This window comes from Zingiber officinale, chromosome 7B (assembly GCF_018446385.1).
Source record: "Zingiber officinale cultivar Zhangliang chromosome 7B, Zo_v1.1, whole genome shotgun sequence".
Taxonomy (NCBI): domain Eukaryota; kingdom Viridiplantae; phylum Streptophyta; class Magnoliopsida; order Zingiberales; family Zingiberaceae; genus Zingiber; species Zingiber officinale.
Window position 1 is genome coordinate 118,719,242 of NC_055999.1, and position 17,892 is coordinate 118,737,133.

General features: G+C 35.0%; 2 protein-coding genes across 2 annotated transcripts; both read left to right on the plus strand.

The window, feature by feature from the left end:
* The first annotated feature begins 533 nt into the window (after positions 1-533).
* Positions 534-8,782, plus strand: LOC122007223 (magnesium/proton exchanger-like). The gene is made up of 9 exons (XM_042563038.1): positions 534-708; positions 3,833-4,234; positions 4,621-4,796; positions 5,067-5,185; positions 5,552-5,709; positions 6,527-6,657; positions 7,130-7,349; positions 7,450-7,579; positions 8,338-8,782. Exons 2-9 carry the CDS (start codon positions 3,865-3,867, stop codon positions 8,633-8,635), a joined length of 1,602 nt encoding a protein of 533 aa, XP_042418972.1. The 5' UTR covers positions 534-708; positions 3,833-3,864; the 3' UTR covers positions 8,636-8,782.
* A 4,861-nt stretch (positions 8,783-13,643) lies between these two features.
* LOC122007224 (RAN GTPase-activating protein 1-like) lies at positions 13,644-17,356 on the plus strand. The gene is made up of 2 exons (XM_042563039.1): positions 13,644-13,819; positions 15,468-17,356. Exon 2 carries the CDS (start codon positions 15,488-15,490, stop codon positions 17,111-17,113), a length of 1,626 nt encoding a protein of 541 aa, XP_042418973.1. The 5' UTR covers positions 13,644-13,819; positions 15,468-15,487; the 3' UTR covers positions 17,114-17,356.
* Positions 17,357-17,892: the final 536 nt, after the last annotated feature.

Sequence of the window (17,892 nt, forward strand, 5' to 3'; positions counted from 1 at the left end):
CCAATTCATACCATGAATTATCTTTTGGTATATAAATGATAGATAAGAAGATCTGTCTTATAAGGGAGAAGACACTAGGTAGAATTTGTTAGAAAATAATGAATATAAAAAAAATTTATTAGAAAAATTGACAGATATAGAATTTTGAACATTTATTAGATCTCATATTACGAATTTTAGAAATAATATAAAAAATATTTATCTATCAAATAAATTAATAGTAATGTAATAAAAGTATTTTTAAGCTAATAAAATAAAATATCTTTTTTTAACAGAGAGTGGATTTGATTTGATTTTTTTTTCATTTAACGTTTCAAAAATATAAAAAAATGTATGTCATATTAAATGATAGTTACATGGTGCGAGAATTTTAAATTGATAAATTGTAGTCATGAATTATTTTACCAAATAATATAATAGAAGGTAAACTTTTACCAAAAGGGTATGGATTGAATATCTTTGAGTAGGAGGTGCGAATTTTAAATTCTTTCAGGTGCTTAAGTTGATATTTGTCCGAATTAAATATCACAAGCGGCCGCCTGTTTCTTTCCGGGGATCGATTTCACTTCCCTCCCGTCTCCAGTACGCCGGAGCCACCGCGGAGCCCCGTTGATGCCCTCCGGCAATAGGAAAGTCCGTTATCCGGAGGAAGTCCCCCCTACTCCAGCCTCTGATCTATTTTACTGTATTTATTCGTGATTCAGTCAGGTGAGTTTTGGTTTGTCGACGTGCTTCCTGGTTTCTCGGTCTCGGGGCTCAGTTTGTTAATTTCTCTGCCGGGATTGGAGATGGGATGGTTGAATGATGATGAATGTGGGGTTTAATTCTTTTACTGCTTCAGATCTCGAATTTTAACCGACGCGAAGTTTTATTCTTCTTCGATTCTCTGTCGATTTTTGGTTCTGAATTTGGGATTGCCTAGCTCGGTCTTCCGGAATCAAACATGAGAGAGTCGAATGAAGCTGTAGAATTTCTGTGGACGTTGATTGTTCTGGGATTAAGCTAAGCCTAAGGCTGTTTGATAGTGATTGATGGAATTTTTTTTTTTTTTTTTCCGAGGGGAACGAAAGGTCAGAAATTTACCCAGATTTCTTATAAATGTAGATGCACAGTCTTCCATGATAATCCATTGATATGCATGTAAAAGGGATCTATGAAATCCTAGCTACTTGAATTAACCAAGTTCAGTGCCCTTGTATTAGAAAATTGCCTTCTTTCAGTTCAAATGGTCCATATCCCATTTGGAAGTAATCTTGTTCATCCTAGCTATGTTAGACGAAGGCCTCTGATAGCTTTGTGATACAACGTGTTCAAAGGGATGGAGAAAAGTTATTCCTCAAGGATGGATCCAGTTCACATTTGGAAGTCAACCTGTTCATCCATGTGTTGTGAAGGGGCATTGACACAACAAAATGTTCCATCGGCTTGTCCATTTGACCACATAAAATGCAAAAAAAGATTCATTAAAAATGGCATCTCTGTTAGGAGTTTCTTTGTGCGTATTTCATCTTTGATGATTATCCATGCCAACATTTTAATCTCGGTCTGAGCCTTCAATGTACAAAATCTTTTGGTCAATTTGATATAGTGCCTATAAAAGTGCAGTATTCTGCAAGCAGATTTCACCCAAAACAAAACAACCATGAGCAGTTCAGTAGCATTGTGGGAGTCTTTGGAGCAGGAGGCGGTTGGATGTACAGTACAAGGGACTTGCTTGATTTATTCCATCTCTGATAACTACATAAAATTGATTTGCCAAAGGTGCAGACTCAATTCATGCACACTGAAATTCATCGTAGAGGTGCATTGCAAGAGCTAAGAGGTAAATAGCATAGTGAACATAGAGTGGATCCTGTGATTGCCTTACCCATTCATCCATTACAAATTTAATCCTTTACTGCCGATGACCTGTAGAGTAGAAGGAAAGTCCCTGTGGACAAATGAGCTTCTAACCAGCAAAGGCCATCTATGGGATGAGGTAATCTCTGACTAGTGTGCATGAGGGATGAAGGCTTGCCAAAAGTACATACACTATGGTCTATCTAAGGATATAATGTTTCCACCGACATTTTGTAAGAGAATGTTCTTCTGAGCCCTCAATCCAAAACTCCAAGTAGGGTTGTAAACAAGCCGAGCCGAGCTTAAAATGAATCAAGCTTTTGAAATGAGTGTTTAAGCTTGGCTTGGTTTATTTTTTTATGAGCTTGAGTTTGTTTGAAACTTGGCTTGAGCTTGGTTCGTTTATATGTTATCAAGCTCTCAATTCAAGCTTGGCTTGAGCTTGGTTCGAGCTTGGCTCATTTAGATGTTATCAAACTCTCAATTCAAGCTTGTTTGATTGTTTGAAACTTTAGTTTCTTGATTGGTTATTGAGCTTAATAATTTAAATTTATTTATTTATTTTATTGTTTATTTAGCATATTAAAAAGAGTTTTATTAATGAATATGGTTCGTGAACATTGTTCATAAACGTTGTTCACGAACGTTAACGAGCTGAACACATATGTGTTCAAGCTTGTTTGTTTAGCTTAACGAGCTGTTCAAGCTTGTTTGTTTAATTAATCTTATGTATATTGAACGAACATAAACAAGCTCTTACCAAGCCGAACACCAAGCTTGTTCACGAATGCTTGGTTCATTTACAACCCTAACTCCAAGTTCACCTTCACCTTTTGCGTGGATGACCTACATGCTCATACATATTGATACGGTGATAAATGTAGACCCCCTGAAAAGCAGGTCAAAGTATGGAAGACTGGTTGATGTGGCGGTCAAAGTCAATGGGAGGTCAAAGGTACCAACAACAGTGGGGGCAGGCCCGAGCCGATTACATGGTCGGTCGGACATGAATGTTTGACCGGGCCTCTAGTTCGGTTGGATTTAGCGTCTCAACTTGGAGCCAGTAGGCCTTCCTCATTGTTAAATAGTAAATACTCCAAGCCACGGCCTGAGCCGATCAGGCTTTAGGGCCGACTGGGCACAACGTGCCCTCACTTAGCTTAAGGGATAGGCTGAGTGAGCGTCGAGTCGAATACAACTCCCTATAAAGCCGAACGAGCATTCTCCTAGCCGATCGACGACCGATTGGCCTACAGAAGAACCCGTACATCTGTCATATCGTACTTTTATGGAAGTTTGTGCTGGAAAGGATAGAGAACATCCCGCAGGCAAATCGTACTTTAGAAACTTCTAGCCGGTCAGATCACAGACATTTGTGTGCTCACTTAAGGAAAGGTGTCAGAAATACTTTACGACTTGTCTTTTCCTAGTAATGCTTTGGGACAACATGTCAGTACTTTGAGAGGCATGCATAAAGCAGCAGTGACACTATAAAAGGGATCTCAGTCGGAAGTATGCGATGCTTCATATTTGAACACGCCCATTGCTACAGTTTTTTTACTGTTCTATTCCTCCTCATACACCGATCACTTATTTGAGCGTCGGAGGGTCAACGCTGGGACCCATTCCCTGTCCTAGCAATAACGCTCCTATTGTCCTAGCAATAACGTTCCTCATACACCGATCACTTTTCGTCAAGTCAACAATGGAGCCACGTTTCCAACTCACCGCCTTCACCACTTTCGGACAGAATCACATATATATGTAAAGATTAACTTTCATGTGTGTGCGCGCATACCCACATATATAAAGATTGACTTCATCTTCTGTCTATAAATCAAGACAATTTTGTCTGTAATTCATATTTCTTGATGTTCAATTAATGATTTTCCATCTATGATTCATACTTATTATTTGTTAAGCTATTTTCATTCCAATATTAATAAAAAATTGACTAAACAATGTCTTCTAAAAAAATACTAATTCTATGTAGGTTGGTTGAAGTTCCAAGCATAAAAAATCAGCATGGCAGTGACATTTGAACTTTCTAATTCGTCATCACATGAAAGCTGTCAAAGTTATATTCTCTTATATTCTGACACTTCACTTTCTAATGGGATGCGGGCATTCCTTTATTTTATTGCTCTTGCATACTGTTTCATTGGGTTGTCATCTATTACTGCTCGATTTTTCCGATCAATGGAGAACATTGTTAAGCATTCACGGAAGATTGTGGAAATAGATCCTTCAACAGGCAAAGAGTTGGTTAAGTATGAGAAAGTTTGGAATTACACAATCGCAGATATCACCTTACTGGCATTTGGGACAAGCTTTCCACAGATCTCTCTAGCTACAATTGATGCCATCCAAAACATAGGTCAGCTCACTGCTGGAGGTATGGTTTTCTCAGATACATCTTTGAAATCCCATTCATTTTTCTTTATAAATCCACTTTTGCCTCTAGATTGTGTAATACATACAAGCATTTTCTGTGTGGATATAATCACATTCAGAAATTCTTTTGTTGTTAACCCAAGTTATCTTGTATCTTCCTTTACTTTATTAGCAGCTAAGTTATCTCCTAAGGCAGTCAATTTCATGATATTGTTATTATCTCATATATCTGAAAAGTTGAAAGGTTGGCATATACTTGAGAAGTTGATTAGTACCAAGTTTTCAGCTAGTAGGTTGCTTTTATTATCTAGGCTGCACTGTTGGTTTCAGCTTAATCAATTTAACTGGCTCGTCTGCTATTGCTAATATTTTTTATCTGGCCTGCAGGTTTAGGGCCAGGCACCCTTGTAGGTTCTGCCGCATTTGATTTGTTCCCAATACATGCAGTTTGTGTAGTTGTCCCAAAAGCAGGTACTTTGAAAAAGATATCGGACTTAGGAGTTTGGCTAGTCGAGTTGTTCTGGTCATTTTGGGCGTATGTTTGGCTCTTCATAATCTTACAGGTACTTCATTTGCAACTGATATTATTTTGTGCTTAATTGGCTCTATGCTTAAGACATACTTGGCTTTGAGAGAAATGCTCCTTTTGGGGGAGAAAGAGCGACTGTAAGTGTGAATAGTTAATGGTAACATTTTGCTGTCTATTATTGAATATAATTCAGGATCTGATGCTATTGTTCACACCATGAAAAACCATATGCCGATGCATTATATTTTCATTGGACTGTTGATTTTTTAAGACATTCATCAGTTGAAATGTTTATCAATTGCAGGTCTGGACACCAAACATGGTCACCCTTTCTGAGGCCTTCTTAACAGTCTTGCAATTTGGGTTGCTGCTGGTTCATGCATATGCTCAAGACAAACAATGGCCATATTTGTCAATTCCTCTGTAAGCATTTATGTCCTTGTTTTCGAATTTTCTACGTTCATTTTTCATCATGATCAAGCCATGTTAATCTCAACTATTTGGGATTGGCTACATAATTGATCTTCCTGACATGAAACCAAATTGATTTCCCAAAAAAAAAAAAAGTTTCATCTCTTATTCTTCTCTTAATACTTCTTTTCATTGATTACTGCATTGCATCCAGAATTAGAATAACAATGCCAACTACACTTATTCTTATAAATTGGTGTAGAAAACTTTTTATCTATTTGTCAGACATCTTGATTCTCAATTTTTTGTAAAATAATTTTGTTAACCAAATTAAAGCTTAATATGATCATCTTTACCAAGCCAAATTTCTCTGATCAGGGGAAGAAGCGAGAGGCCAGAAGAATGGGTTCCAGGAAATGAGAATGTGTTCAGCAATGAGTCCAATAATGACGGCAATGAGATAATTCAGGTTAGTGAATCACAAGACAATGGTGTTGTAGATATATTCAACATTCACGCATCTCAGGCCACCCCAGGTAAATATCTGTGATATACTGTGTCATTAATCTTTTTCTTTGGCTTTCAGCTATTGTTTAAATATCCATCACACGAAATATCTGATAAGAATGATTAAGTAATTAAATCAACATCTTTCAGCTGTTAAATGTTGGCTTTAGGCAGACATACTAGGTAATACAATTCCTATCATATGATATATAGTCTTGCTTCTAGTAATTTGAGCTTGAGCATAATTGATTTCCTTTGAAAAGACATTACACCATCATGGATCAATAGGGAAGAAGGAAGTACGAACTAGCATAACATTTATAGAAATACTTATGTTATTATATATCCTTGGCTTTGCATTATTGAATTGTGACGGGAAGGTACAATTTAATAGACTAACTGTTAAATTTTGACCCACTATTTGTCCCAAAACTTTAGTTGCGTTAAAACAGAGAGCAATTTATATGTTTACATTCACAACCCTCTTTTTGTTGGTGAGCAAACTGGACTCGACTAGATTTGTCTTTAGCCCGAACCTAATATGTAAGCTAACAAAGTTTATATTACTGACACAAGCAGGAAAGTAAACATTTACCTGACACCTTGCTGTGTTACTATGTTAAATTTGATTAGCTGACCAATTATTCCAAAGCTCGAGCTATTAGGAAAAGATCAATTTATTCATTTATATTATTAACACTGGTCATGCTAACGGACCTTGATCATGTAAACTTAAGCATAACTTCATAACTTTTCATCCAATTGCACACTTCACATGTTGAGAAAGCATTCACATATTATTAGTAGTACAAGATATTTTTGAAAAAGAATGGATAACTGATGCAGATTTGGAGTACAAAAGCATTCCAGATAAGGATATGGGAGAATCAACAGATGTACTGTATTATAGAAACGTAATAGACAACAAAGAGAATGTCTTCTCAGTTTGGGGCCAACAATTTCTTGATGCACTAATGGTAATTTCACTTAGTACCTTAAATATTTTAAATTGTTTTCTTCATTTTCTTTCTTGAGAACTGAAATATTTATGTATTACAATGCTGATGATTAACTGTCATTGTTGCTCGAGGAGAGTGAATTTTTTCTCATATTTTAAGAGATTGCTTGTTCATATCTCAATAGGATAGACTTATCTAGTTGATCTTTTGGCCTTTTACAACTAACATGTCAAACAAGAGTTCCACCAGCAACGTAATGATATAAATTCGACAATGCTTGAGATGCTTACTATTGAGACGCTTGAGCATAGTTGTAATGGTTGTTTGATCAACATTCCCAGCGGCTATCCACATTCTTGACACAGAAACTATTGTGGCCCAAATAAATGCTTAAAATGTGGATTTGTTCCTAATATTACTGCCCTTTTACCTTTGATAATATCCATTTTTCTCTATTTTTTTATCTAATATCTTTTGTTCTGGCTTGCAGTTCACTACCACTGAATCTAAGAAGACGGCGGATACCTTTTACTTGCGGGCTACAATGATTCTTTGGAAATTAACCCTAATGCCTTGGAAATTATTATTTGCTTTTGTGCCACCATATAAAATTGCTCATGGATGGGTAGCATTCATTGGATCTCTCATTTTCATAAGTGGGATAGCCTACGTGGTTACCAAGCTCACAGAAGGCATAAGCTGTGTGACAGGTTTTCTTCTTCCTTTTGTCCCAATGAATCTCCTGCATTTCGCAATTTATTTGTGTTTTTTGCACGAATACTCATTGTTTCTGATTTTTTTTTCTTGTAGGAATAAATCCTTATGTCATAGCTTTTACTGCACTAGCTGGTGGAACCTCATGGCCTGATTTAGTCGCAAGCAAGATTGCCGCTGAGCGCCAAGTAACAGCAGATTCTGCCATTGCTAACATCACTTGCAGGTTCCATTCTCCTCACATCGATGTAGCAATAGATCTAATATAAGCTTAAGATCTTTTACTTGCATCACTTAGTTCTCTTGTTTAACTTTGATCCGGTATCAAGTCTTATAAAGGTCGCGCCAATCATTCATGCAAAACTGTTTCTATTGCAACTCATCCATGCTTTGATCCTCACATCGATGTACTTGAAAATATAGCAATAGATCTAATAAAGCTTAAGATCTTTTATTTGCATCACTTAGTTCTTTTGTTTAACATTGATCCGGTATCAAGTCTTAAAAAGGCCGTGCCAATCGTTCATGACAAAACTGTTTCTATTGCAACTCATCCATGCTTTGATCCTCACATCGATGTCTTGACAATATAGCAATAGATCTAATATAAGCTTAAGATCTTTTACTTGCATCACTTAGTTCTTTTGTTTAACTTTGATCCGGTATCAAGTCTTATAAAGGTCGTGTCAATCATTCATGACAAAACTGTTTCTATTGCAACTCATCCATGCTTGATTAATTTTCACAATACTTGACCAGTTCATGACTTTCGGTCTAGACTTAAGATAGTTTTAGCCGAGCTAACACTCTTGGGTCTTCGATAATAAGCTGGAAATTGGCTTTGCTTCTCTTTCAAGTCTACTTTTAGCTGACATTTTGCACTTACTGACTCGAATTTTGCAAGAAATTGACTTTTCATTCAATCATTTGTTCTTTGTAATTTTTATTTTTATTTTTATTTTTTCCCATTCTTTTTCTTGCCAGCAATTCAGTGAACATATATGTCGGCATTGGCATTCCTTGGCTGATAAACACAACTTACAACTTCTTCGCCTACCAAGAACCACTCTACATCCAGAACGCAGCCGGACTCAGCTTCTCTCTTTTGGTGTTCTTTGTGACCTCAGCTTGTTGCATTGCTGTTCTTGTTCTTCGGCGCCTCGTCTTCGGAGCCGAACTCGGTGGGCCGAAGTTGTGGGCTTGGTCGACGTCGGCATTCTTCATTTCTTTGTGGCTCATTTTCATTGTTCTATCGTCGCTTAAAGTGTCAGGAAAAATATAATTCACAAGGTAAAATCTCAAACTTGTACTGCTCTTTCCTATTCTTTTCTGCAATGAGTTATTTTCCTTCATGATTCTTAGAACTATATTTGAGTGTTAGTGTAATATATAGAGGTTATGACTTCAAATCGTGAAAAGTTTTTTGCAATAGAGGATAAAATTGTATACAATAAATCTGATATGGTTGGACTCTTCTCCGAGATTTTACATTAACGAAAGCTTCGTGTACCGAACAGTCCTTTGTTAGTGTATATATATATATATCAATCTATGAAGTGAGAATTTACATGGACAATATTATTTTGCCGAATTTTTTATCTATTCCTTAGAAATATATAGGAGTTGACTCTATTTTGGTATCGTTACATTTATTCCCTTTGATATCTTATGGTTTAAGGAGTTTTTATTTTTCTAGTTGATTAGAAATAGTTGGGATAAATATAATTTGTTGATGATAATGACATTTAATTCATTATTTTATTTTATATTATGTATTCTATTGCCTTGTTTCTTTTGTTATTTAGTTCTCTGATATAAAGCTTTTTTGTGTGTGAATTTATAGTCTCTCATTTAATTTATATTTTTTTAAAAATAAATTAAGATCAGTAAAGATTGCAAAAAAAAAAAAATTGTATTTTAGGAAAATGTTAAATTGCATACTTATTTGTGAGCATTCTGTGTTATTTTTATTTTGTTTTTAATCTAAATACTATACTCTAACCCTAAAAAAATAATTTTAAAAAATAAAACAAAATAATATTCACGGGATGAGTTTCTAGAGATAAAATATAAAAAAAATTCTATATTTTGAAATTTGCCTCATTAAAATTTAATTAAAATCTGCAAAGTCACTTTATATATATATATATATAATATTTTGTTTTATAATTCAAAAATACTTTTATTCTATCAATATGGACAAAACTACTATAATAAAATTTTAAAAAATAATTTTAATTAAGTTAGAAAGATTTTAATTAATATTAAAATTATTGGAAGTAGTTTTCTTTTCTGGTCAAAATCATTTTAATAGTTATAAAATAGAAAAAAAAGGTGGATGAGAAATAGGATTGTATGTTAGGGCCCTTTATTATTATATAAAATTAGTGTTGTGGAGTTATAAAAAATAAAATTTATGATAATTATTTGGAGGTAAAAATATTAAAAATGCGGTCCGTTTTAATAAAATTGTCAAATAAATAATTTATTATTCTATCGTTAAAAAAAACAGTATGGCTCATTCTTATTGGATGTTTTCACTTTTTCATTTTAAATTCTATTAAATTCCATATTTTTTCTACCATAATTAAAGAAATACAAGTGGAAACAAAAAAAAAAAATTAGAGAGCACAGAACAAACTTTGACTCTGCGTTGAATTTATTAAAATATTAATTTTTAACTATGTTAAAATGATTTATTTTAATTAAAATAATAAAAAATATTTTAAGTAAAGGGAGCCTTAATCCAATAATAAAATTAATGTAATACGATCGGAAAGCCACAAATTTTTTTTTAAAGAAAAAAATTGTAATTTTTAATAGAGGTAAACGTTAAATTGTAATATTTCTATCCAAGTAAACAAATTTTCACTCTCTCATACAAAAAAGAGAGAGAGAGAGAGAGAGAGAGAGGGGGGGAAGAAGAAGCAAAACTAGTAATATTATACGCCATAAAATTTGTAAATCATCTTTTATGGCTTATGTGGTTGTGCCACATCCATAATTAAGTCTTTAAATTAACTAAATACAAGACCTTATGTAATGAAGTTACTTATCAACCCCTGCGCTTGCACGCTTACTTGCATGACGAGTAATGAATTAGAAATAGCTCGGAATCTTCACAACCCTCGTGAGTAGGCAAAACCTCCCCATTCATGAATAATCATGAGTTCACCCTCTGTCACTGATGATGGTGCAAGAATGCTCATCCCATAAGCATAAAGTTTACTTCCTTAACATCCTATTTGGAATCCTATGGAATTAATTTCTATGGTAATTGGAATTCAATTCTATAGTTTGGAATGAATTTTTGAGATGTATTTGATATGGAATTCAATTTGAATTCCATTCAAAACGTGAATAGTAAATCAGACCTCAAATGGTCAGATTTGGATAGGGATTTACCATGAACAACTAAAACTACTTAATTGCCCTTTTAACTTAAAATCCTTTTTTTCATCTGCCGACTCTCTTGTGTTTCTCCTGTTTTTCTCCCGTGCGTCGTTTCTCCTTGTGTCGAAAACTTCTCCTTGCACCGTTTCTCCCGTGCGCCACCTTCTTCATACTGCTATCTTAACTGTGCGTTCTCTTCTTCCTATTCTCTAATACTTAACTTGATTATTAAATGATTAGTTATGAGGATAAAATGGTAAATGTATAAAAATAGAATTCAATTCAAATAGATTCCAAATTAAGGAATTTAATTTAATTCTATTATTCACTAATCCATTTCAAACATAAGAATTGAATTTAATTCCTGCCAGAATTCAATTCCTAATGGAATTCAATTCAATTCCTTCACTTAAGTTGTTTCCAAACAGGGTGTAAGAGTCTCTCACCACCCCTCCCACTCCATATTTGTTCAGCCTTTTGTTTACGCATACATCAACCTCCACGTGAAGAGTACCCGATGGTAGAGTCATCCTAGGTGGAGGCTATGGTTGGTTCAACATAGTGGACTTGGATTGTAATTTCATTCTAGACTTTGGGTAATCACACAACAGGTTATCACACCAACTCAAATTGTGTCTTAGCTCTTTCCCGTTGTTTCCAAACATGATTTTCATTTGATATTGCCAGATGCTCCATGCACAAGTGGCCAACCTCTCAAAAGTCACTTTGTCTATATTGGTTTGAATCCAGAGGCAGCCATCTAAGGTGTTGGTGTCTTGAAGGGTTGGCACAATATTCCAGAGGTTGATTTTCTTCCAATATTTTTTTACAGAAGCACAGAGGAATAGTGCATGAATTATATGGTCTCAATGAAAACCACACCGCAGGCATGCATGAATCCATGTCACATGACGTTATTTCAAGCTAGTTGATGCGAAGATAATATATTCAATAGGTGCTGTCAAATTTTTTTTTTGAATTTTAGGAGGTATGTTTAGGTTCCATATATAAGAACCTCAACCACGCTTCCAATGAATAATTTGATTGATTTCCTAATGATGATAGTATATTACATGTTGCCTTATACTTCCCTCAGACTGTGTACCACCACTTGCTATCAAATCTCCAAAACATAGTGTCTGGCTTATCAGATGAAAGTAGGGGAGTTTTTAAAATTTATTCAACATAGTTTAGAGCAAATCTTGATTCAATAATTGACTCATTCCACATCCCCTTTGAGATTAAAAAGCACACTCTTTTGTCCTCCGTTATCTGTGTTGCAGTATCGATTACATTTTGACATTCCAGTAGCCACATGTCCTTCAATACCCTTGCTATTTTTCCATCCTCGATACGCCAAAGCAACCCCTTATCCAGCAACTACTGAGTCCTGACCTTAGAGCAGTGAACTCCAAACGAATTAAGGATTATTTCCTATAGGGGCATTCATTACCTCCATGTGGTTAAAGTATCGTGCCTTGAAACTATGAGCTAATGATGATTGTGGCTACCGAATCAACCTCCAAATTTACTTAGCTAGTAGCGCCTGATTAAACGGGATGAGTTGTCAGAATCCCAACCCATCCAAATTCTTCAGCACACAAAGTTTGCCCCATTGCTTCCAGTGCATGTGTTTTTTTACCATTATCCATTCCTCACCAAAAGTTCGCACACTCCATTTCGATCTCCTCACATATTGAATGTGGTATACGAAAACATGATATTACATAGGTCAAGATAGCTTACCTCCTTGCCGTCAATTAAGAAAATTTTTGCGCCCCTAACTTTTTATCCATTTCAAGACCCCTCTGTTCAATATCATATGATTTGGATGTAGACCCAATCCCGATTCAAAATCGATAGTTTGACGGTTCCTGTGAGGTCAACCCTTAACCTTAATCATCTAAGACGATTATAATTTACGGTTTATGTACGATTCGTCATGATTCAAGATTATTATATTATTATTTTTAATTATAAATTTAGAAAATTATTTATTGGAGTCGTATGCCATTGAACTTATTAAGAATAATTATATAGTAAAAAATATTAATTAGTTATTAAATAATTAATTATTATCTAATAAATGATTATATATATATATATATATATATATATATATATATATATATATATATATATGCATGTATTTTTTAAATTATTAAAAATATTAATATAACAAAAAGAAACTAGTGATTTAACAATTAACTAACCTAGGAAAATATTAGTAGCTGTAATATGATTGATTGATAATCCACCTCAATTATTCTATTAAAAATTTTTACCTTAAATTGTATATAAGATAGTTAAAATCTTTATATCAATTATCATATCCATTATATAAATTAAATATTATAAAGGAAAGAGAATAAATAAAAAAATTAATATATCATATAATAAAAAATAAATATCTAAATTTAATAAAATAATTTTTTATTTTAAATTATGTATTTTATATAAGAAAGTTAGTACAGATGTCCTAATGCATACTTCTAATATGGAAGATCCTAATTTGAATCAATATAGAAATTAAAATAAAACACACCGAACCGACGGCCAGTTCAGCTATTAATTTGGACTGCAACCATAACCGGTCCGGTTACAATTACTCTAACTGGGCTCAGGCCGAATCCGGCTCGTGCCCGAGCTGAGTAAATCGTGAAAATAATTTTTTATCAATGTGGTTTGACCCGCCATTCCGAATCGACGGAATCGGAGTACCTTTTTTATAAAAATATTTATGTATTATATTTTTAATTTAATTTAATTAAATTAATTTTAAAAAATGCTTAAAATAAAAAAAATGAAATTATCTTTTGTATGTTTTTTCAAAAAATTTACCTATGTAAAATAATATAAAATAAAATGTTATATATCTATTGGCGGACGGTCATGGGAACGTGGAATGACTAGAAGGCCCACGTACCACCAACCCTAATCACGTCAGAATCGCCCCCATCGGTTGCTCCTTCTACCCAACGGCGCCGCCATCGTCTCTCCTTCCGCTCCACGCCGGTCCCAAGTTAGCGATCGCCGTCGCTCGCCAGCGGCCCAGACCAGGCTTCGACCCCAGGTGCGTTTTTCTTCTTCTGGTCTGGAGAAGAATCACTGCTCCCGAACGCTTTTCTCTCTTCTTTGCTCATTTTTTCGTCGGGTCTCATTTTTCCCAACTGTCATCGCTTTTCCGAATGTTCTCTTCTACTCACTTCTTGTTCGGACGCATAAAAATGTCTTTTTTCCCCTTGAAATCTTGTTTCTGAATGATCTGATTGGTGAACTTGGAATAGTGCACTGGTATTAATTCTTTTACAATTCCTGTGTAGGTTTAGAGCTTTTTCCTTTTTTTTTTTTCCTTCGTTAAAACAAGCACATCATTGTCACTAGTGTTGCTTCGTTAGATCTGAGAGTGGTACATGTCCTTGATTAGCTCTAAATGATCCAAATTTATTACTTTGTACGAAGTATTTTTGACCAGACAATATAATGATAACATTGTTCAGGCCAAAAGTAAATTGGGGTGTTCAATCTGAGAGTTGTAGATTTCCTTGATGGAGTTGTGATGTTTTGATGATCCAACTTTATACTCCAGTTCATTGTAGTTATATCCTTAAGTGATCTCCTGAAAGTACTCCTAATGTATAATGAGAATATCTTTAAGGCCAGTAGGAGTTTGAGGTTTTTGACTTGTGGGAATGGTAGAAAAAAGTAGTGTCAGTTTACTAGTCATAGTAATTGTCATTGTTGTTGAAGTTTTGATGTCAAAGTCTAAGAGATTGTAATACTTTTTCTTTTCAATTAATTTTATATTTATTTATTACACTTATTCTGCTTCATTTATTGCAAACTTAGATTTGTTTGGTTGACATTAGTTGGTGAATAAAAAGTTTGAGATGGTTCAGGCTTGTCTATTTGCTATTGTGTTCCCAAGGACGGTTTATTAAACTGAACTTGTATCATGACTTTGATAGGATCAAGCTTATAGAAGGCTTGCTCTTTTTGAGCACAAAAAAATAATTTGAAGAGTCACTTATTTGAATAGTTTAGTTACTTGATTGATTCTCATTGTTTATTTGGGAATTCTTGTCTGTGCTAATGGAATTCTTAGCATGTTCTAATGAACATCAGAGTTTGCTTCGATAAGGTGTGCCTTGATTATTACTCTCGTAAATGTTTGAATATCCTACGATTGGCCACAGTTGCACTTATTTTCTTGATTTTAGTTATGTTAGGATGAGCTTTGTGTAGAGTAAAATGTTGGCAGCCTTTCCGAACCACATTGGGTCTATTGTATGCAACCTTATCTTGTATTGCAAAAGGTTATTTTTGTGACTTGTGAAACTGTGACGTTTAGTTACATAGCAACAACTTTACTGTTGCGCCAAAACTCTCCTTCAAAGTAAAATGTAGCATAGTCCTAAGGAATTTGTTTGAAGTTTTGAAACTTGATAAAGCTAGTTAAGAGTTGGCTTAAGTGTATCCACGAGTTTAAGCGATCGTCTTCTATGAAAGCTATAGCATTCTGATACAAAAAATTTCTTTTTTTTTTCTCCCTTTGTCATCACTATTAGGCAAAATTACTTATTTTTTGCACCTTTCTCCAACATTAGTTTGTTCTTTTCCCACGATTCCGTCTCACATATTTGTACACAATTCTTTTTTTTTTCTTTGGATATCATTTTTCTTGCTTGTGTAACTATTGTACTGTATTTATTTCATTGCAGTAAGAGCTTCATTGTTCGGTATGGAAACTGCTCAAGAGTTTCAACGCACATTCTCCATTAAATTATGGCCTCCCAGTGCAAACACCAGAGCAATGCTTGTGGACAAGATGACGAAGAACCTCTCCTCGGAAACATTCCTCTCCAGGAAGTACGGTCTGTTGAGTAAAGAAGAGGCCTATGAGAATGCCAAACGCATTGAAGACGAATGCTTCCTTGCTGCAAATGAACATTTTCACAATGAGCCTGACGGCGATGGAAGCTCTGCAGTTCAGTTCTATGCGAAGCAAACTAGCAAGCTAATGTTAGAAGTTCTTAAAACAGGCCCTAGATCCAAAGAAGATGTAGAAGCCACTGCGGTTGGTGGGATCGCAAAACCTGTTGAGACTCTGTTTGACATTTCCGGTGGGAAAAGGGCATTTATAGAGGTGGAAGAGGTCAGGGAGCTTTTCAGGCCGCTAACTGTGCAAGGAAACTCATACAGCAAAATTTGCTTAAGCAATCGAAGCTTCAGTATCGATGCAGCTCGCGTTGCAGCGCCTATTCTGACATCTCTTAAAGAGCAGCTGACAGAAGTAAACCTGTCAGATTTTGTTGCTGGAAGACCAGAGGATGAAGCTCTCGAAGTCATGAAGATATTCTCCTCGGCTCTGGAAGGCACTGCTCTTCGATATCTCAACCTCTCTGACAATGCCTTAGGCGAGAAGGGTGTTCGAGCATTCGGGGCACTTTTAAAATCACAAAACTGCTTGGAGGAGCTTTACTTGATGAATGATGGAATCTCTGAGGAAGCTGCAAAGGCTGTGTGTGAGTTAATTCCTTCAACCGACAAGCTTACAACGCTCCATTTCCACAACAATATGACTGGTGATGAGGGTGGGATAGCTATTTCTGAACTTCTTAAATGTTCTCCATTGTTGGAGGATTTCAGATGCTCGTCGACAAGGGTGGGCGCTGAGGGTGGAATCGAGTTGGCCAAGGCATTGGAGACTTGCACTCATTTAAGGAAGATTGATCTCCGTGATAATATTTTTGGTGTTGACGCAGGGATAGCCCTTAGCAAGGCACTCGAAAAGCTTGTTCATGTAACAGAAATCTACCTTAGCTATCTCAACTTGGAGGACGAAGGGTCTATTGCCATTGTGAATGCGCTGAATAATTTCGCGCCTTCTTTGCAAGTCTTGGACATCGGCGGGAATGATGTCACTTTAAAAGCTGCCTCAGCATTAGTCGATTGCATCACTGCCAAGGAATCACTCAGGAAACTCTTCTTGTCCGAGAACGAACTGAAGGACCAGGGTGCAATTGTCATCGGCAAAGCATTGGAAGATGATCATGTTCAACTTGAGGAACTTGACATGAGTAGCAACATGATAAGGAGGGCAGGGGCTAGATGCTTGGCGCAAGCAGTGTCAAATAAGCCAGACTTCAAGCGGCTGAACATAAACGGAAATTTTATCCCAGATGAGGGCATCGACGAGGTTAGGGAAATATTAAAGAACGGTAAAAACTCTGAGGATGTGCTTGGGCCATTGGACGATAATGATCCCGAAGGTGAGGACGAAGGGGAAGAGGATGGTGATGCTGAAGAGGAGGATCAAGGCGAATTGGAGTCTAAACTCCATCATCTCAAAGTAGACAAGGATTAGATGGTATTATCGACGCAAAAACTAGTCTTGCCATCTATTTAAGCAATGTGGCCATCGCATTTCATTTGTTTACTACTTTTGTTGAACAATGTAGTTTGGTTAGGTAGTGTTGGTTGACTTTGATTTTATTTTTTTTCTCTTTCTGATGGTTAGGGAACATGATTTTGGGTTCCCCTTGCCCAGCACTTTGTGCCATCTTTTGTTGCCTAGTAATTTGACGAAGATGACCATGTTCATGAAATCTGAGTTGTTTGTTAGATTGAGCATTTACATAGTTACTCTATTCAAAAATTTTATTCTAAATTTTAAATAGGATAACTAAAAATTTTTTCATCAGTTATTCTATTCATTTCTTAAATTTAGATTTGATGAATAGTAATTTTTTAAATTTAAAAAATAAAATATCTATCGTAAAAATAAAATAATATTTTTTAAAATCTCTCTTTTCATTGAATCTTTTTAATATTTCTCCTACCACTCATTTATAAATATAATAATAAAAAATAAAATAAAGAGAAAAAAATAATAAAAAAAATTAAGGATGATGAAAATTTTAGAACATTTGATGTAGCGTGTAGTGAAAAGTGATTATATAAATTTAATAAAGTTGATTATTTATTTTAAATTTTAGATATAATAATAGAGAAATTGATGTGAATGTTTTTATACATCTGATTTATTTATTTTGCAAAAAGATCGTTATGAAAGACCTCGGTGGAAATTTATGCTTTAGGTAGTTAGATTTTCCGACAATTTACCAAAAGGCGTACTAGATTTAA

Coding starts and splice junctions, on each gene's coding strand:
- LOC122007224 (XM_042563039.1), top strand. CDS start 15,488: ATGGAAACTGCTCAAGAGTTTCAACGCACATTCTCCATTAAATTATGG.
- LOC122007223 (XM_042563038.1), top strand. CDS start 3,865: ATGGCAGTGACATTTGAACTTTCTAATTCGTCATCACATGAAAGCTGT. Junction 4,797..5,066: donor GGCTCTTCATAATCTTACAG/GTACTTCATTTG, acceptor TATCAATTGCAG/GTCTGGACACCAAACATGGT. Junction 7,580..8,337: donor ATTGCTAACATCACTTGCAG/GTTCCATTCTCC, acceptor TTTTCTTGCCAG/CAATTCAGTGAACATATATG.